Genomic DNA, 14,667 nt, shown 5'->3' with positions numbered 1-14,667 from the left:
AACGGCTTCTTCTTTAGGACCAAAGCGCCGATGGGCACCTGTCATCCTCAGCATCTGCCTACGTCTTCTCGAAACGTTTCTAGGTTTCTTACTCCTAAATATATCAACCCATTCCTAAAAATTCTAGCCTGAAAGTAAGATGTTTTATTTAGACAGTTAATTCTTTGGGCTAGTAGCTCCCTGCTGCTAAGCATTTGCTCAATAGCTGACAGGCCAGAGCTTTGCTCTTAGCCAGTTCCTTAGTCGGCTGTAAGAAACGCACATCAGAACGGTAATCGCTGTCTTTTAATGTTGCAGGAATTCGTCCTTACAAATGTGAGGTTTGCAACAAAGCCTTCACCCAGCGCTGTTCCCTGGAGTCCCACCTTAAGAAGATTCACGGCGTGCAGCAGCAATACGCCTACAAACAGAGGCGAGATAAACTTTACGTGTGCGAAGACTGCGGCTACACGGGCCCCACGCAGGAGGACCTGTACCTGCACGTTAGTAATGTTCACCCCGGAAGCGCTTTCCTGAAAAAAACCTCAAAAAAACTTGCAGCAGTTTTGCAAAACAAACTGAGCCCTGTCCTGCAGAGGAACTCCAAAGATGATGACAAAGATGAGTAACACGGTGGATTACAGTGGTCTAAAGGAATGAAGTTTACATGTAGGACTACATATATATTATTTTTTTAAAACCAATTTTGAAAGAAATCCCTGAAATGAAAGGGATGCTTTTGTTAACGGGACTCTCTTGATGTTGGTAGAACCTCAACTTGAAAGAAATATTCCCATATATGATGCAAACATCAGACTTTTTTATCTGGCCAAAAAAAATGGAAAGCTTGGAAGAGGCTGTCACCTCTTGGATGGAGTATTTACTGAAATGACATTCAGGCAACCTGTTTTCTGTTTCAGCTCTACCACACATCCGAGAGGCCACTGACAAATAAGTTCACCTTTCCCCAGTGTATTTTGTAAAGATAATAACCGTTACCTCCCGTACTTGAGAGGTTGGGGTGAAAAGTGCCGTGTAAGAGCAGCTACTAGTACATTGTTCTATGCAAAACGAATTACAATGGTCTTAAGGACAGGAGTACACTGTATCGGTAGAATGTGCAAATAACCTTAACTCTGCCCCCCGTGCAGTACACTAACAATTTATGGAAGCGTGATCCAAGGTGAGCTGAAACCTTTTTTAAAGGATGCAGAACTTTTTCCTCCAACTTTCTCTACTAGCGAATGGCATTATTCCAGGGCAGACTTACGGTCATGTTTTAGGTACTTCAAGCTGTGAACTTACTTTTATCACGTTTAGATTTAAGTGTAACCTTAACTCTGATGTTCCTGGACTTGTCACGCTCACTTTGGGGATTATTACCACATCCTTTTAACATACATCAATATCAACCCAGAAACCCAAAGAAAACACTTTAATGACTTGAAGATATGTATTTTCTGTCATGATGAAATGCAATTCTGTGTGTATTTTATGGTTTGTATGTGTGTGTGTGTGTGTTTAGGTATTTTTTTTTTCTTTTTAATGATCAAGTGCCCATTCACTAATACAACAGAGCACTGCAATGCAGTGAAGAGGGAGACAGCCCGTCTCTGCCTCATGAGATCAGTGCAAAACTGCAGGCATGAACCTGGCCTCTCATCTGTAACCACTGTCAGTTTAGAAGGCTCCTAGTGAGACTGATGCTACATGGGAAGGAGGTGGCGATGATGATGAGGGACTGGTAGTACGTCTCTGTGCTTTTGGACTTCCCCTGTAGTCCTGCTCCAGCTCCTGTTGACCCAGGACAACCAAGAGGGTAGCCTATAGGGTCTATCAAGTGTGAATTTATGGATTTAAAATAAAAGGGGAGAGGGATGCCCATAACTGATGTCGCTGAAACCGCCTGACACTTTAAGACTCTTCAGAAGCTGCTGCAGCCTTTACTGGGCACTTGGGTGTCTATATTAGGAGCGACAGGGTGGGGTGGTAACTTCCTCAGCAACCACAAGGTACTCTGGTCCAAGCGCATGTTATTCATCTGTCTTTTAACTTAATGGACACAGCCGCCCAACAGGTTTTACATCAATTTAAATGCATAACAATTAATGGGTTGCATTTGTAAATTCCAAAAATTCATGTCGTGTTCAAAATAAAGCTGTACATTTGGGGAGGATACGCTGTAGTCTATATATGTTGAAACAACAGCTGAAAAGCAACCCACCTAAAATACAGAGTCATAGCCGGGACCTTCATAGTCACTACTAAAGTGATAGATTCTGAGCGTCTCTGCAAGAATCGTAAAAATCTTCTCGATTTGCCTCAGTTTTGTACAGGCATCTGCTTGGGTTTTTGTGGGGAAAAGCTTCCAGGGGTTTTAAAGCATTTCTAATGATATTAATACTTTATTCAGCACAACTGTCAGTGCTTGGGACCTTGAAAGCGAGGATAATAAAGTGATGCTACTGTGTAAAGAACAAACTTGTCATCCTATGTAACGGGGAAGTTCACGGAATACTTTAATAAATGGGAAGTCCATGGAAAAAAAGCATCTGAGGTAAATTAGAAGATCCTTACTTTGCAAAAAGAGCTAAAGCCTATGCCCTGATCCCCAGTTCGTCTGAGATCGTGCCATTATAACTGAATAGTATAAATGGAAGGTTGCTCACTCTGAGCGAAGCTTGCGTGCTTGCAAATACATGGACAAAATTGCCTGGCTAAGAAAAGCGTTAACAGCCAGTTCAGCCAGGTGTGCTGGTGACACTCCCCTGTAACCCGCTCAGTGAGGTCTCAGTCATGAAACTCAACTGTTGAGTTCAGCTCCTAGGTGGGACTGTTGAGTAGAGTCCATCTGAGCATTCAACTAACTGCAAAGGATTCGTGTGCTTAGCTCTGCTGAAACCTCAGCCCTTACACTGGAGCAGCGGAGTTGCAGCTGAAACCCTCCCTATCTAGCTGGAGACACATTTTGTGGGTGTGGGTGTTGTTTTTCCCCCCTCCTGTAGCACACATTGCTTTTGATTTCCCTCCAATATCACTGCCATAGCATGTCCCTGCTGAAAGAACTACAGACACATTAAGGTGGTCCATCTATGTGATCTCAGTCAGGGAAAGCGTTCACTGCTACAGGGAAAAGAAGCAGGTAACAGTACACAGAAGAAAAACCGCTCTGGATGGAGAGCAAAGCTCTGACAAGCTGGATGCTATAGCTGGAGTAACTGCACTGATTGTCTGGCTGGTTTTTCTGCAGAGGACAGATACACCCCATAGCAGATGCCTTAGGCATGTCAATTTAACAGTCTGGCAAGTTAGTTTAAACTGGTCACAAAGTGGGTTTGAGTTTGCATGACATCAGCAACAGCCATCTGCCAGTTCTGTTACGGGACAAAACTGGCACTAGCTTGTGCCTCTACAGAAATGTTCAGAGCTCACACAGGGATGCCCGAGGCAGCCAGACTTTCAGAAGTACTAGACACCAGTAACTTCCACTGCTACTGTCTTTGAAGGCTGCCTGCCTTCTCCTGGCTCTCTGATGGTACAGACTCACAGAGACTTAAAGGTAGGTTTACAAACTAACATTGCTAGTGAAGCTGGCAGCCTTCCTCAGACACAAGGCTTTTGCTAAACCAACAAACACAGGTGAAGCCAACAGGTGCCCGCACTGCCCAGGCTCCAGACTTCTCCTTATCTACATCCTAGGAAGTAGGATGAGGCTGAAATCTTACATGGTTCAGAGACATCTAATGACTGTATGATGCACTGATGAAGGCGGCAATCCCACCCAAACATTGCCCAACTGGTTCCACGCTCTCTTGATTTCTCCAATCCCAATCAACACAGGGAATTCAGCAGGTTTTATCACCTCGTGCTTCTGCCCAGGGCATCTTAGTTCTTGCTTGTGCCCATCCTCTTTGTATCCATGGAGCTATCTTTCACAGAAAACTGACCGTGTTCAGTGACGTTGAACCACCCACTTGCTAAAATTCTGTGATGTGGGAAGATACTTGTAAAACAGGTAGAACTTCTGAGCGCTCACGCAGCGTCGTCGTGGTTAGTCATCTCTGAACCCAGTTTCTCAGTCTCCATGTTTGTCTTTTTAGATAGAAATCTAATTAAGCACAGAGTAATCATACCATCACCAGACTAGGTTTGAATAAGCAAGTACCACTACAACTAAGTTTAATTGCACAGGTTTCCACAGTTCAGCACTCTGAAGGAGCAGAGATTAAGCACTATAGAGGTTTAAGTTTCTTCAGCAGCAAGCCTGCCCATTGGTTTTTTTAAGTATGGTTCTGGCTGATTTTCTTGAAGCTTATGGGTTGGTGATATTTTTATTTGTAATCTGCAGCGTTACTACAAAAACTCATACATACAATTCAGAGAAAACAAAGAGAATGAGGAAAAAAGCTTTCCAGGTGTGCAACACACAAAGCAGTATCGCCTGACAACATCAAGGCTTATTCATAAAAATCAAGTCTGTAGACAGAGAAACAAGCTTCAAAAATAACTCTTCTGTTTTAGAACATGTATTCACAAACTTATTTGAACCCCCACCCCCAAAAAACCCAATCAGCTGCTCTTCATTCCTCAGAAGGCCTGGCTTCAAAGTCACAAGCCTGCTTTTATAAAGAAGCTTACTCGCACTGGCAAACACTATAACTTGACACTGGAGATCGTTCCACATGGGTAGGCTCCTTGTCGGCTCAGACCCACAGTGAAGTCAGGAGAGCTCAAGACAGTTGCAGACTTGGCCTGCATGGAGCCTCACAACCTAAGGTACAAAGCCTGCTTACACTCTCTCACAGTTCTTTTATGCTGCGCATAAAACTGAACATGAAACTGTTCTGCCTGTTCAGAAACCTGCAGGAGAAGCCACTAGTAGTCGTCAAACTTCCTACCTTTCAGAACATTTGCTGGAAATTTCTAAGTGCATCGGTTACAATTCTGCTCCTCTTTTGCTAAGCCACTTCTTTAAATGATCACTTTGCCTTAGTATTTTAAATAAGTGCTTACGAGAACTTTGGTTATAATTCTTAGTGCAGTTTTTCCAGTTGTTGCTGTAAGAAAAACCACAAATAGTAAAAAGCCTGTTAATAGATACCTTTGAGACGAGCAAGAACTAAGCTGACTGAAACCCAGTCTACTATATTCATTTGTTTATCGTTTGCATTTCTCTCAGCTCAGACAATGCAGATGTCGCTTTGCTTTAGTTCACCAACTTCATTTTCAAAGTCTCAGTTCTGCAACAGGTTTTATTTTTTTCCAAAAATGACAAAAGAAGGATGATTTATTTGATTATCAGTTTTACTTGATAATAGAAACTTTCCTATCAACCTCAGGTTGTATAAAATCTGTGGGGAAAAACAGAGATTAATTAACTCAGCTTTGTCCTGCCAGGTCCACTTAAGTCACCTACAATGTAAGCAAATACACACTCCCCACTCCAATTTTTCCTTCTTTTTTTTGAGGGGGGTGGGGGGGAAACCCTGATATTAAGAAATTAGCCAAAGTTACTCAAAAAAGAATATGTGTTCAAATGGAAGATTTAAACAAAGGATTCTTGCTTTGGGCTCTCTGCTCAGACCACTTGCCTCTACGTAGCTTAGTTTGGGTCAGTTTCTGTCCATGAACTCTTCAAGGCGCAAAAGCCACTTATTCCAGTACTGTGAGCACAGACCGGGATCCATGAAATGCGGATGCGCAGGGGAGCCGTTCTTATAGGCAACCACAATGAGTCCACAGCTAACCTACGGTTAAAAACAGAAGGCTGTCAGAAATTCAGTATCAACATGCAACTTCAATCAGCAATTCTGAACGCTAAACCCCACTGCAAAACATCATCCTTAACATATAAGTACCTTAAATAAGAAATGGGGAACAAAAAGAGCAATAATTTACCATAAAATGCTTGGAGACTAACATTCAAATGCTGAGAGTTCAAAGCTCTGACTGACTTTGGTGAAAACTGGAGGACTCAAACTCCAAGTATCAGAGTGATAAGGTCTATTTAAACCTTGCAGATGCTGGTAAAATTCCCAGTGACTGATGAGGTTTTGCCTGGGGTCATATAACCAGACTGATGCCATTCTCCAGCATCAGTCTGAATGGAAATGGTTACTTAGGTGTGTTCCGACATCTTTCATACTTGAAAAACAGCTCAAATTCAAACCCCACACAGCTACTGGGGTGAAGAGAAAGTGGTGGGGGACAGGAGGCTAATAGCAGAATTCTAGAATTACTGCCTATATTTCACTCTGTAAGGACCATGTCTGTTAAGTGCTTGCATTTACTATCTTTATAATATTCTAGAAAGTCCTCTGAAGAACCTACGAATTACCCTGCTCTCTTCTGCTTTGTATTTTCCCCCTTCAATGATTTGTATTGAAATAACAATCCTTCAGGCCAAGCAGGCCTAGCTAGAATTGCGTTTGGAGTCTTTAAAAACATTATTCCACTGTCTTCTGATTAAGTGATTGACAACACACTGCTTTCCTCTGAGGAAACACTGTACAGCTTCCAAACACTCTAAGTAAATCACTCAGTCCCTCATTTGCTAGCGGGATATAGCAACACATGATGAAAGCAACGCCCTCCCACCCCATTTCCCTGTTTGCGGGCTCTTTTGCTTTACTACTTCTCCTTTCTCTTCCTACTCTTGACACAAGCAAAAACCACACAGAACAAAGCACTGGGGGTTGCCCAGATGCCAAGTCACTGTGATTTCATCTGACCTCCTAAGACTCTGAGCATCCCTCAGTCCCACTGAGCAGTTCCTTAAAACCGTTGAAAATATACTGCTGACAGGCAAAGGCAACAGGATTAGCAAGAGTAGCGGAGTTATTTCACAATATGTCAGCTTAACCTGATCTAAGACTTGGCTGCTTTGTTACAAGTCCTACCAACAGTTCCATGCTGGACAGCAGGTGCTAAAGGCAGTAGGTGGGGAAAAATGAAAATAACGTGGGTGCTGCTGCTTGTCTTGACAGGTAGCAGGCCTACTGACCTGGAAGTCATAATTGGCATCATGATTTATGGCTCCAATATATGCTGCAACCTGTAATGGGTTGTCAAAAGTATTCTTCAGGGACGGCTTTGGTTTCTCTGAAGTTTTCCAGTCAATCACACACAACTGGCCTCTGCATAAGAGAACAAGATAGGACAATGTTCTAAACTTAAGTTTAGTCATAGTAAGAAACAAGGGATGGGACAGCAAAGAAAGTCATATCACTCTCAGCCTGTTTCACCCTGATGTCATGCTGCTCATTATGATGTCTATTATATGTATAAGTAAGTCTCTTCCACACTGGTAGTTTAGATCTCAAAAATCAAGACTTACTAATATCTCAGTTATTAGATAGCTGCAGTTCCTGGCAACTACTGAGGAGCACTTAACCCTGTCCCACTCATATCCTGCTCCAGTAAGAAATTCTCCACAACAACAGCACTTTTGTCATCAGGTTCACCTCTGAGCTCATCCATTTTGCTGCTCTTAGAGATCTGTCCAGCCTCCCCCCAACAGCTCACCAACACACCTGCTCCAGCTTGGGACACAGCCTCCCACACGCCACGGAGCACCACTGGCATTACCAGGTTTCTTAGAGAACCAGTACCTCACCGATACTTAGCCACGCAGTCTACCAGGCCCAGATACTGAAGAGTCTCATGCTGAACTGCACTTTCCAGAGCTTTCACTTCACTGATATCTTTTAAGACATGTTGCACACTTGATAAGTAGCCGGAAATAACAACATCTTCTCTCTGCTCCTTAGCTGCCATCTCTTCAGACAGGAATATAGATTCCAAAGCTGCATGAAAGAGCTCTCCTTGGAGGAAAAGATCTAAAAAAAAAATGTGAAAAAACCCCCACATTTTAGACACTACTCATAATACCCCATGGACTTGTATTCTAGATATTACACAACATAGCTCTTAAACCAGTCCTGGTTTTTGTACTGAAAGCTTGAGGATGTGGGGAGGAGAAGGGAATGAGACAGAAAAATAAATTAAGTGTCTACAGTGAAATTAGTATCTCTTATATTAATGCTTACTTTACTTTTTTGGTCTCACCAAAATATGATTTTTAATTTATTGTTTATTCAAAGGTATTTGTGAATTTCTATGAATTAAAAATATTATTTTAGGCTGCTTTTCCTGCATTTGCTTCTTCGGCCGTATTGGTTCATTTGAATGGAACTAACCTCCTCCTGAAATGAGTGGGCACAGTTATAGGGGCAAGGGCTTATCTCAGAAATGATTCCAAGAAAGATAAATTTTAAATAGTTATGTAAAGTTTGTTAAGCCACCTTATTCACTGAAGTGCTTAGTAACTCAAAAAGCATAAACACAGGATATTCGGTTATAAAAAGCATAATAATTCATGTAAGGAATGTTCGGGTATTTATCAACCTTGCTACAAGAGGCCACCTACTACCCCCCAGGTCCTCCCAGATCCCCCTCAGTCCTACAGCTTGGAGCAAGTCACCTTTCTAGGTCTTAGGAAACGAAAGCCTCTAAATGCATGGCAATTTCATGGAAGAGGCTATATATACTGTGTAAACTAAATAGTTACTGAAGAACTTCAACAGCAAGTTCGGGTATTTATCAACCTTGCTACAAGAGGCCACCTACTACCCCCCAGGTCCTCCCAGATCCCCCTCAGTCCTACAGCTTGGAGCAAGTCACCTTTCTAGGTCTTAGGAAACGAAAGCCTCTAAATGCATGGCAATTTCATGGAAGAGGCTATATATACTGTGTAAACTAAATAGTTACTGAAGAACTTCAACAGCAAGATACATAGGTTTTTAAACACTCAAGCTGATATGATTTCAGAACGCTTATTTCCAATTCGTTACAAAGTAGCTTTGTATCTGCAAATGGCTCAATAACATCAGCTGGAAAATACCTACCTGTAAATAGATACTAGCAAATAGAGAAATAAAGGAGAGGCAGATAGGATAGAGCAAAGAACGTCTACAGTCTAATTCTTGTTTCCCACCCACTTCTGAATCCATTTTAGTGGTCCTAGAACAAAGATCAGGGCTTAGATTCATCGATAACAGGTGCATTCATAATATGCTCTTGCCCCTTGAAATGGTAACAAATTAATGGATTTCCAAAACACTTGACTTGTAGGGCCAGATACTGCAGCTATGCTAGCACGTCCCAGCCAGCTGTTAAAGAGACTTCTATTACTTCTACTTTGCAATCACACTGTGGTTAGACTCACTTTTAGTATACTCTGCAAAACCATCTTTTCCAAGTTCCAGTATCATTTTCTCCTTCCATCTTTCTAGATAAAAGGCTTGCTGTGGAGAAATAGTCTGTTGAAGAATACGGGTAACGCTGGGCATTTTCATTTTTTGTAAAGCGATTTTGATGGGGAGGTTTGAATCACCGTTGAGGAGGGGAATTCTCTTGTTGGGGTTTATTAAAGGAACCCAGTTCTTGGGAGTTTTTGTTCCAGCTTTAACTGGAGGTCTGTGTTTATTCGGTGGCCCATATAACAAATTGTCTTCTTCAAATATTGTCTCTGGTGTTTGGGCACTGGTTTTGTAAGATGTAACAGAGTAGACCAAGTTCTTGTATTTTTCTTGGTCAACTTGTTCATAACTGTTCACTTTTTTCTTCTTACTATAAAGACACGCGGAGGTAGCCAGACACATATATGGGAATTGCTTTTGGCAAAAAGGTATTCGAAAAAGCATTTCCAGTTTCCCCGGTTTCCTGGACAGTAGCTGTAGGAATTTCATTCTGACAAGAAGCATTTGTGAGTAATTAGAGTTTTCTTTCTTCTGTTAGGAACAGTCTGCAGGTTACCATATTTTCCCCCTGTGGAAAAAGAAATTTGTGATTTCCAGAGTCATAAAACTCTACCATCAACCTATTTTTGCCCTTTGCCAAACAAAGAACTGCTATGGTCATAAAGTGTCTTCATACACTTTATGCCACCAAAACTCCTTTACATAAATAATACAATGAGAGAAAGAACCAATAAGCAATGAAAAGAGGAAATGATCCTGAAAAGAACCAGTGCTGGTCCGCAAAATCTGAAACAGGGCAAACGCATAAAGATGTTGCAAGTAGCAAAAGCTGCAGCAGAGGATGCTCTTATAGCAACAGTATCAGAACCATCATGAAAGTAGACACAAAAAACTGATCTGCAACAAACAACGCCCCAAAAGAGGGAGGGAGAAGTAAAAAAAATAAGGCTATGCAGAAGAGAATGAAACAAATCCATTGTTGTGAGGTATTAAAAACATATAAGTTTATAGTGGATGCCCAACTTATGGGGATTGTGGGGACAAAGTACCTTTTGGAGAATAAAAACGTTTTTCTTTTGCATGCCTAGGACAAAGCAGACAGCAGCAGTATATGCATTCTGAAATTGGGAGACTCGAGACTGGGAAAGCCAAAGAGAAACCAGATGTACTGCAAGTATCTTCAGATTCAAATAAATCTTTTAAAGATTAGAGTAAAATATAAAAGTATTTTTCTAAACTGAGTTTCAAACATAGTTGTGTTCTAAGACACTTAGGAAGTTTAAAAGCAAAAACTGTATACCAGAATTACTGTTCACAGCATAGCTTTCAAAACTGCATTGTAACTGCAGCGCTAAGTCCTAGGAAAGTTTATGCACTTGGATAAAATGCAAACACTTGAATAGTGGCATTTAAATCAACACTAAATACTTGCAGAACTGAGGCCCTATTCTCCTACTAAAAGTTATCTGCTTACCATTACAAAGTTCCCTTCCATCCACTGCAAACAAAGAATACAGGCTACACACATTGCCAACTAATATCAGGCATTTTGTTCCTGAAAATACTTTAACGTTACTCTTTTCTTTCCCCACACTTCTTACACAGCACTTCATACACTGCCCAAATCGTAGGCACCACAGAAAACAAAAACATAGTAGGAGGAGTTATTTTGTATGGACAGATCCTGTGCTTATGCAGAACTGCAGTGACACCAACGTGTGGGTGCAGGCATCTCACACAGAACAGTTTGCAAAATTGGGGCTGTATCAGCTGCAGCTGATTAGATCAAGGTATCTTGTAACAAGAGGCAGAGACCTTGGACTCGGTTTCCATAAATATTGTTCTTCATCGGTGAAGGACAAAACCCTCCAGCTGTAGAAGTTTAATCAGGAGTAAGCAGATACACTGCTTTTTTCTTTACTGGCTTTACATTTTCAAGCTGACTTTGTATGGTTTGGGCAAATAATAACTGTTCTGTAACCTGATACAAAATTAACCCGTCAAAAGCAAATCTGAACCAGGAAAACACAATTAGGTGGGATCAGAACTTTTTGTCACGTAGTGGTGGCATTTCTGACCCAGTATCAGCTGCCCTACAGCCAAATTTGCCATACTGTTGTCAGATGGTCTCACTCAGTCTTTAGTATGGGTTTCCTATAATTACAATGCATATCAATCAAAATAGTTAATGATTTTAAAACTGCTTCATGGTCCACAAGAGAGTAAATGAGGAAAATAATGAAAGTGCCAACTAGTTAATTCTGCTACCGACTTTTTACAGTCTGATTAGCTATAAAGCAAGCTACCTTACAAGGGAAACTGTACCGTTTAAGATACTTCGAATGTGTCACTTGCCTTTTTTAATCATTACATTATACTTAATATTGAACCAAATCTAAATCTTTCCTCATCCAGCAGAATGGGGCTAGGTGGAGTTGCACTTGTTTTCTCATTTTCCAGTATTCAACAGCAAGAATGGACATGACCCTCTGAGCGTCCTCTGACCTTCAGATTCCTGTCAAAACTACTCTCCTGCCTGCACATGAGAAAAGTGCAGTCAGGTGCATTATGAAAGGACAAACCAGACAATTTCAACCATTTTATTGCCACAAAAGTATGCAAGCTTTGCCAAAAAACAGAACAACCTGCTTTAGACAGGTTACGCAGCAGCAAGAAATTGGACTGTCTGTGTTCTGCAACTTAAGTTCTGCCCAGCTTAATTTCATGGACATGTGAGGAAGTTTTACAAATTTAGGTGAAACATAACCAAATTTTATGTTACCTCTCATTTCTTATACTATGTCAAAAAGCTGTTTCTACAGCTTGCTAGAAATTTGTAACAGCATAAAGAGGTACTTTTTATGAAGTATACATGTTTCAATTTTTCAGTTCTCCTTGGGTTTTCAGTCAGTGAATTTTGTATGTCTTCACTATTACTACCAATTGTTCTAATAAATTTATTTTTAAGAAGCTCCCCAAGTTTTGTCATTTGACTATCACAAAGCAGCTCAGTTCTGCAAAGCTGCTATGCCAGCATTTACAGCAACTCATTCTTCTCAGAAGACTACCACATTTTTTAATAGATTTTTCAGTATTGGAATGGGATCAGTTACCTGACAGACATCAGGTGAAAAAAGAAATAACGCTGAAAAAGAAATAATGAACGATGTTAGCACATTACAACAGGTGTCAGTTTGCTGCAAGAGGTAACGAAAAACAGTAAAAGCAGCAGAGAGATACGTAAAGGTCAGGCTTTAATACCACAAGCAAATTGCTTCACCGTATTTTATCATAAAAAGAAGTGCAGAAAAATTAATCTCTCCTTTCTTTGGGTTTACCTCTAAATAGAGCTGCTGAAGCTGTGATTTAAAATAAAACGGGAAAAAAATACTGTTATTCCAATGTAATAATATCGAAGCTTGTAGTTTCTCAGGCTATTGTTTGATGACCATTAATATGCTTACCCAGTGTATTAATCAGAACAGAATAAACGCTGGGTCAATGACTCTGTATCTGTTACATTAGCCAGAGCACAAAAGAAAAAGTTTATACTGCCTTTGTGTCAGCTGCAGGAAGCAAGATGATACCTGATTCAGCATAAAGTTCACTTGTAGTAAGCTGCCCCCTCAATATTGTTTAAGGAATAAATTTATACCAGATCAGTGTTTTGAATCATGGGGCTATTAAAATATGCAATATTACGAGCCCTAGAGCTAATTTACTATAACACTGATGCAGTGTTTCAGTAACATCTAGTATGAATTTTAAATGAACAGCCTATATTGTTCTGGAGTAATATCTGTGGAAATATCTGTGCACTCTATGAACTGAACCACCAGGAAAGGGAGAGTTTGTCAGCTGCTGTGCTGTTGTACAAAAGGAAAGAGGTTCTAGGATTGCTAAGAAATAAAGAACGCTTGTATCTAGCAGAATAAAGAATCACATGTTTTTCAATAAATCACAGTGGCATTTCTGTGCAAATAACTTACATTTACAAGAAAGAAATGGAGTTGGAGTGGTCTGGATCTACTCTTGTACATAAAGAACAGAATTCAATTGATATTTCTCTCTGAGGAAGCATCTCCCTTCTCTCTCAAATGGTTTGTGTTCGAAGACTGGTGGAATTGCTTCAAGTATTGCATGATGAGCCACATTGGAGAACTGAACACAAGTAAAAACCTGGGAAAAAAAACCACAAACAAAAAAGAAGGAGGACTTCTCTTAAGTTTCCCAAGCTAGTTGACTTTGCAGCTCCAACAACTGCACTAACACAACTGAGGAAGTTTTTCCAGGATAGGAATGAGTGGCCTAAGTGAGGGAAACAAAAAGGGTTACTTAAGAAAATGTTCACATCCATAAAAACCTTCCTCCAACTATGGTTTCAGACAATAATCAGTATAGCTTTTTCTCCACAGTCACCTATCAAGCAAACAAAAGCACTAGTTTACTTCAGAGATAATAAGAAAGAACACTACTAAACATAGTTACAGATCTGGTGCCCTGTGTCCCTAATTTGAGGAAAGCAAACCCACTGATGAAGGTATAATTTTAAGTTAATGTCAAAAATGGCTTTTCTCTGGGAAGATGTATTACTATTTGATGTAGAAAGGCAACAGTAACCTATCTTCTTGGTCAGAATAACCACTTTCTCTTTTTTCTGGTTACAGCTTAATAATGCAGGGCTTTGACAGCTATATCACTTTTAGGACTTTGCACACTTGCCCATTCTCTGCCCCCAACCTCTCTTCCTTGGTTCCTTGCAGTTTGTAAGCTAAATCATTGAACCTATCCAGGTTAAAAATATACCACCCTCTTTTGGGAATTTAAGAGCATGGGGACAAAAAAGGAGATTTACATTTAGCAACCCAGTTTAAAGCACAAGCCCACAGAGCTACACTGGACCAAACGAACAACAAGCTTCAGCACTGGGGAGGGAATTAGTAGGAAACTGGGTTGTAACAGAAAGTCAGAGTTTTTGGCAAATCAATCTGTGAAAGAGCTGGCTTAATATTGGTGACCAGCAAGTGCCCCCAGCAGACAGACAACCTTTCTGCATAGGCACCAGGTGCCTGAAAAACCCAGATAGCACTGGATAGCCTGTGCTTGTGCAGGGCTTCCCTCTCACTCCCTCAGGGATAAGTCATTCTGAACAAGAAGCCCTACTAGACGCCAGCCTGCCCCACTGCCTCAGCGGGCCTGCCCACCCAGCCCCGGGCAGCCCCACCATGAGGCCCGCTCGGTTACAGACCCGGGGGCAGGGGTGGGCACACGTTTGCCACGCGTGCGGTTGGGGTGCAAGGGTAGGCTACGGGAGGAGGGAGCCGCAGGCCCAGCAGCCGGGGCAGGCTGCTGCTCTCCCTCAGCTAACCCAGGCCTGGTGGAGAGGCAGGCATTGAGCGGGCGCCCTTTCGCCTCACCACCACAGCTA

The 14,667-nt window shown here is 41.3% G+C and overlaps 2 protein-coding genes across 3 annotated transcripts in view; one reads left to right on the top strand and one right to left on the bottom strand.

Annotated features, from left to right (window-relative positions):
• Window positions 1-701, top strand: part of OVOL2 (ovo like zinc finger 2) — a 7,149-nt gene extending 6,448 nt beyond the window's left edge. The window contains exon 3 of the mRNA XM_009281466.1: window positions 298-701. Within this exon, the coding sequence (XP_009279741.1) occupies window positions 298-608 (311 nt within the window). The 3' untranslated portion in view covers window positions 609-701. The remainder of the gene's footprint in view (window positions 1-297) is intronic.
• Window positions 702-4,205: 3,504 nt separating this feature from the next.
• MGME1 (mitochondrial genome maintenance exonuclease 1) lies at window positions 4,206-13,414 on the bottom strand. 2 transcript variants are annotated; one of them, XM_009281454.2, is made up of 6 exons: window positions 13,229-13,414; window positions 9,206-9,807; window positions 7,595-7,817; window positions 6,983-7,115; window positions 5,571-5,726; window positions 4,206-5,330 (listed from the first exon to the last, which is right to left on the bottom strand). In XM_009281454.2, the coding sequence occupies exons 2-5, from the start codon at window positions 9,741-9,743 to the stop codon at window positions 5,592-5,594; spliced, it is 1,029 nt and encodes a 342-aa protein (XP_009279729.1). In that variant the 5' UTR covers window positions 9,744-9,807; window positions 13,229-13,414; the 3' UTR covers window positions 4,206-5,330; window positions 5,571-5,591. The 2 variants fall into 2 exon arrangements, with proteins under 2 accessions (XP_009279729.1, XP_009279721.1); XM_009281446.2 differs by having other exon boundaries at window positions 4,206-5,726.
• Window positions 13,415-14,667: the final 1,253 nt, after the last annotated feature.

This window comes from Aptenodytes forsteri, unplaced genomic scaffold (assembly GCF_000699145.1).
Source record: "Aptenodytes forsteri isolate BGI_AS27 unplaced genomic scaffold, ASM69914v1 Scaffold283, whole genome shotgun sequence".
Lineage (NCBI taxonomy): Eukaryota > Metazoa > Chordata > Aves > Sphenisciformes > Spheniscidae > Aptenodytes > Aptenodytes forsteri.
The sequence above is the reverse complement of the archived record's forward strand: the minus strand, read 5'-3'. Positions and strand labels throughout refer to the sequence as shown.

What these genes read in the sequence shown, in the direction of transcription:
- MGME1 (XM_009281446.2), bottom strand. Translation starts at nt 9,743, where the DNA reads ATGCTTCTTGTCAGAATGAAATTCCTACAGCTACTGTCCAGGAAACCG. An exon ending in GACTGCGTGGCTAAGTATCG is followed by an intron (nt 7,116 to 7,594) that starts GTGAGGTACTGG and finishes TCTCTTATGCAG; the next exon opens with AGGCCAGTTGTGTGTGATTG. An exon ending in ATGCCAATTATGACTTCCAG is followed by an intron (nt 5,727 to 6,982) that starts GTCAGTAGGCCT and finishes TTTTAACCGTAG; the next exon opens with GTTAGCTGTGGACTCATTGT.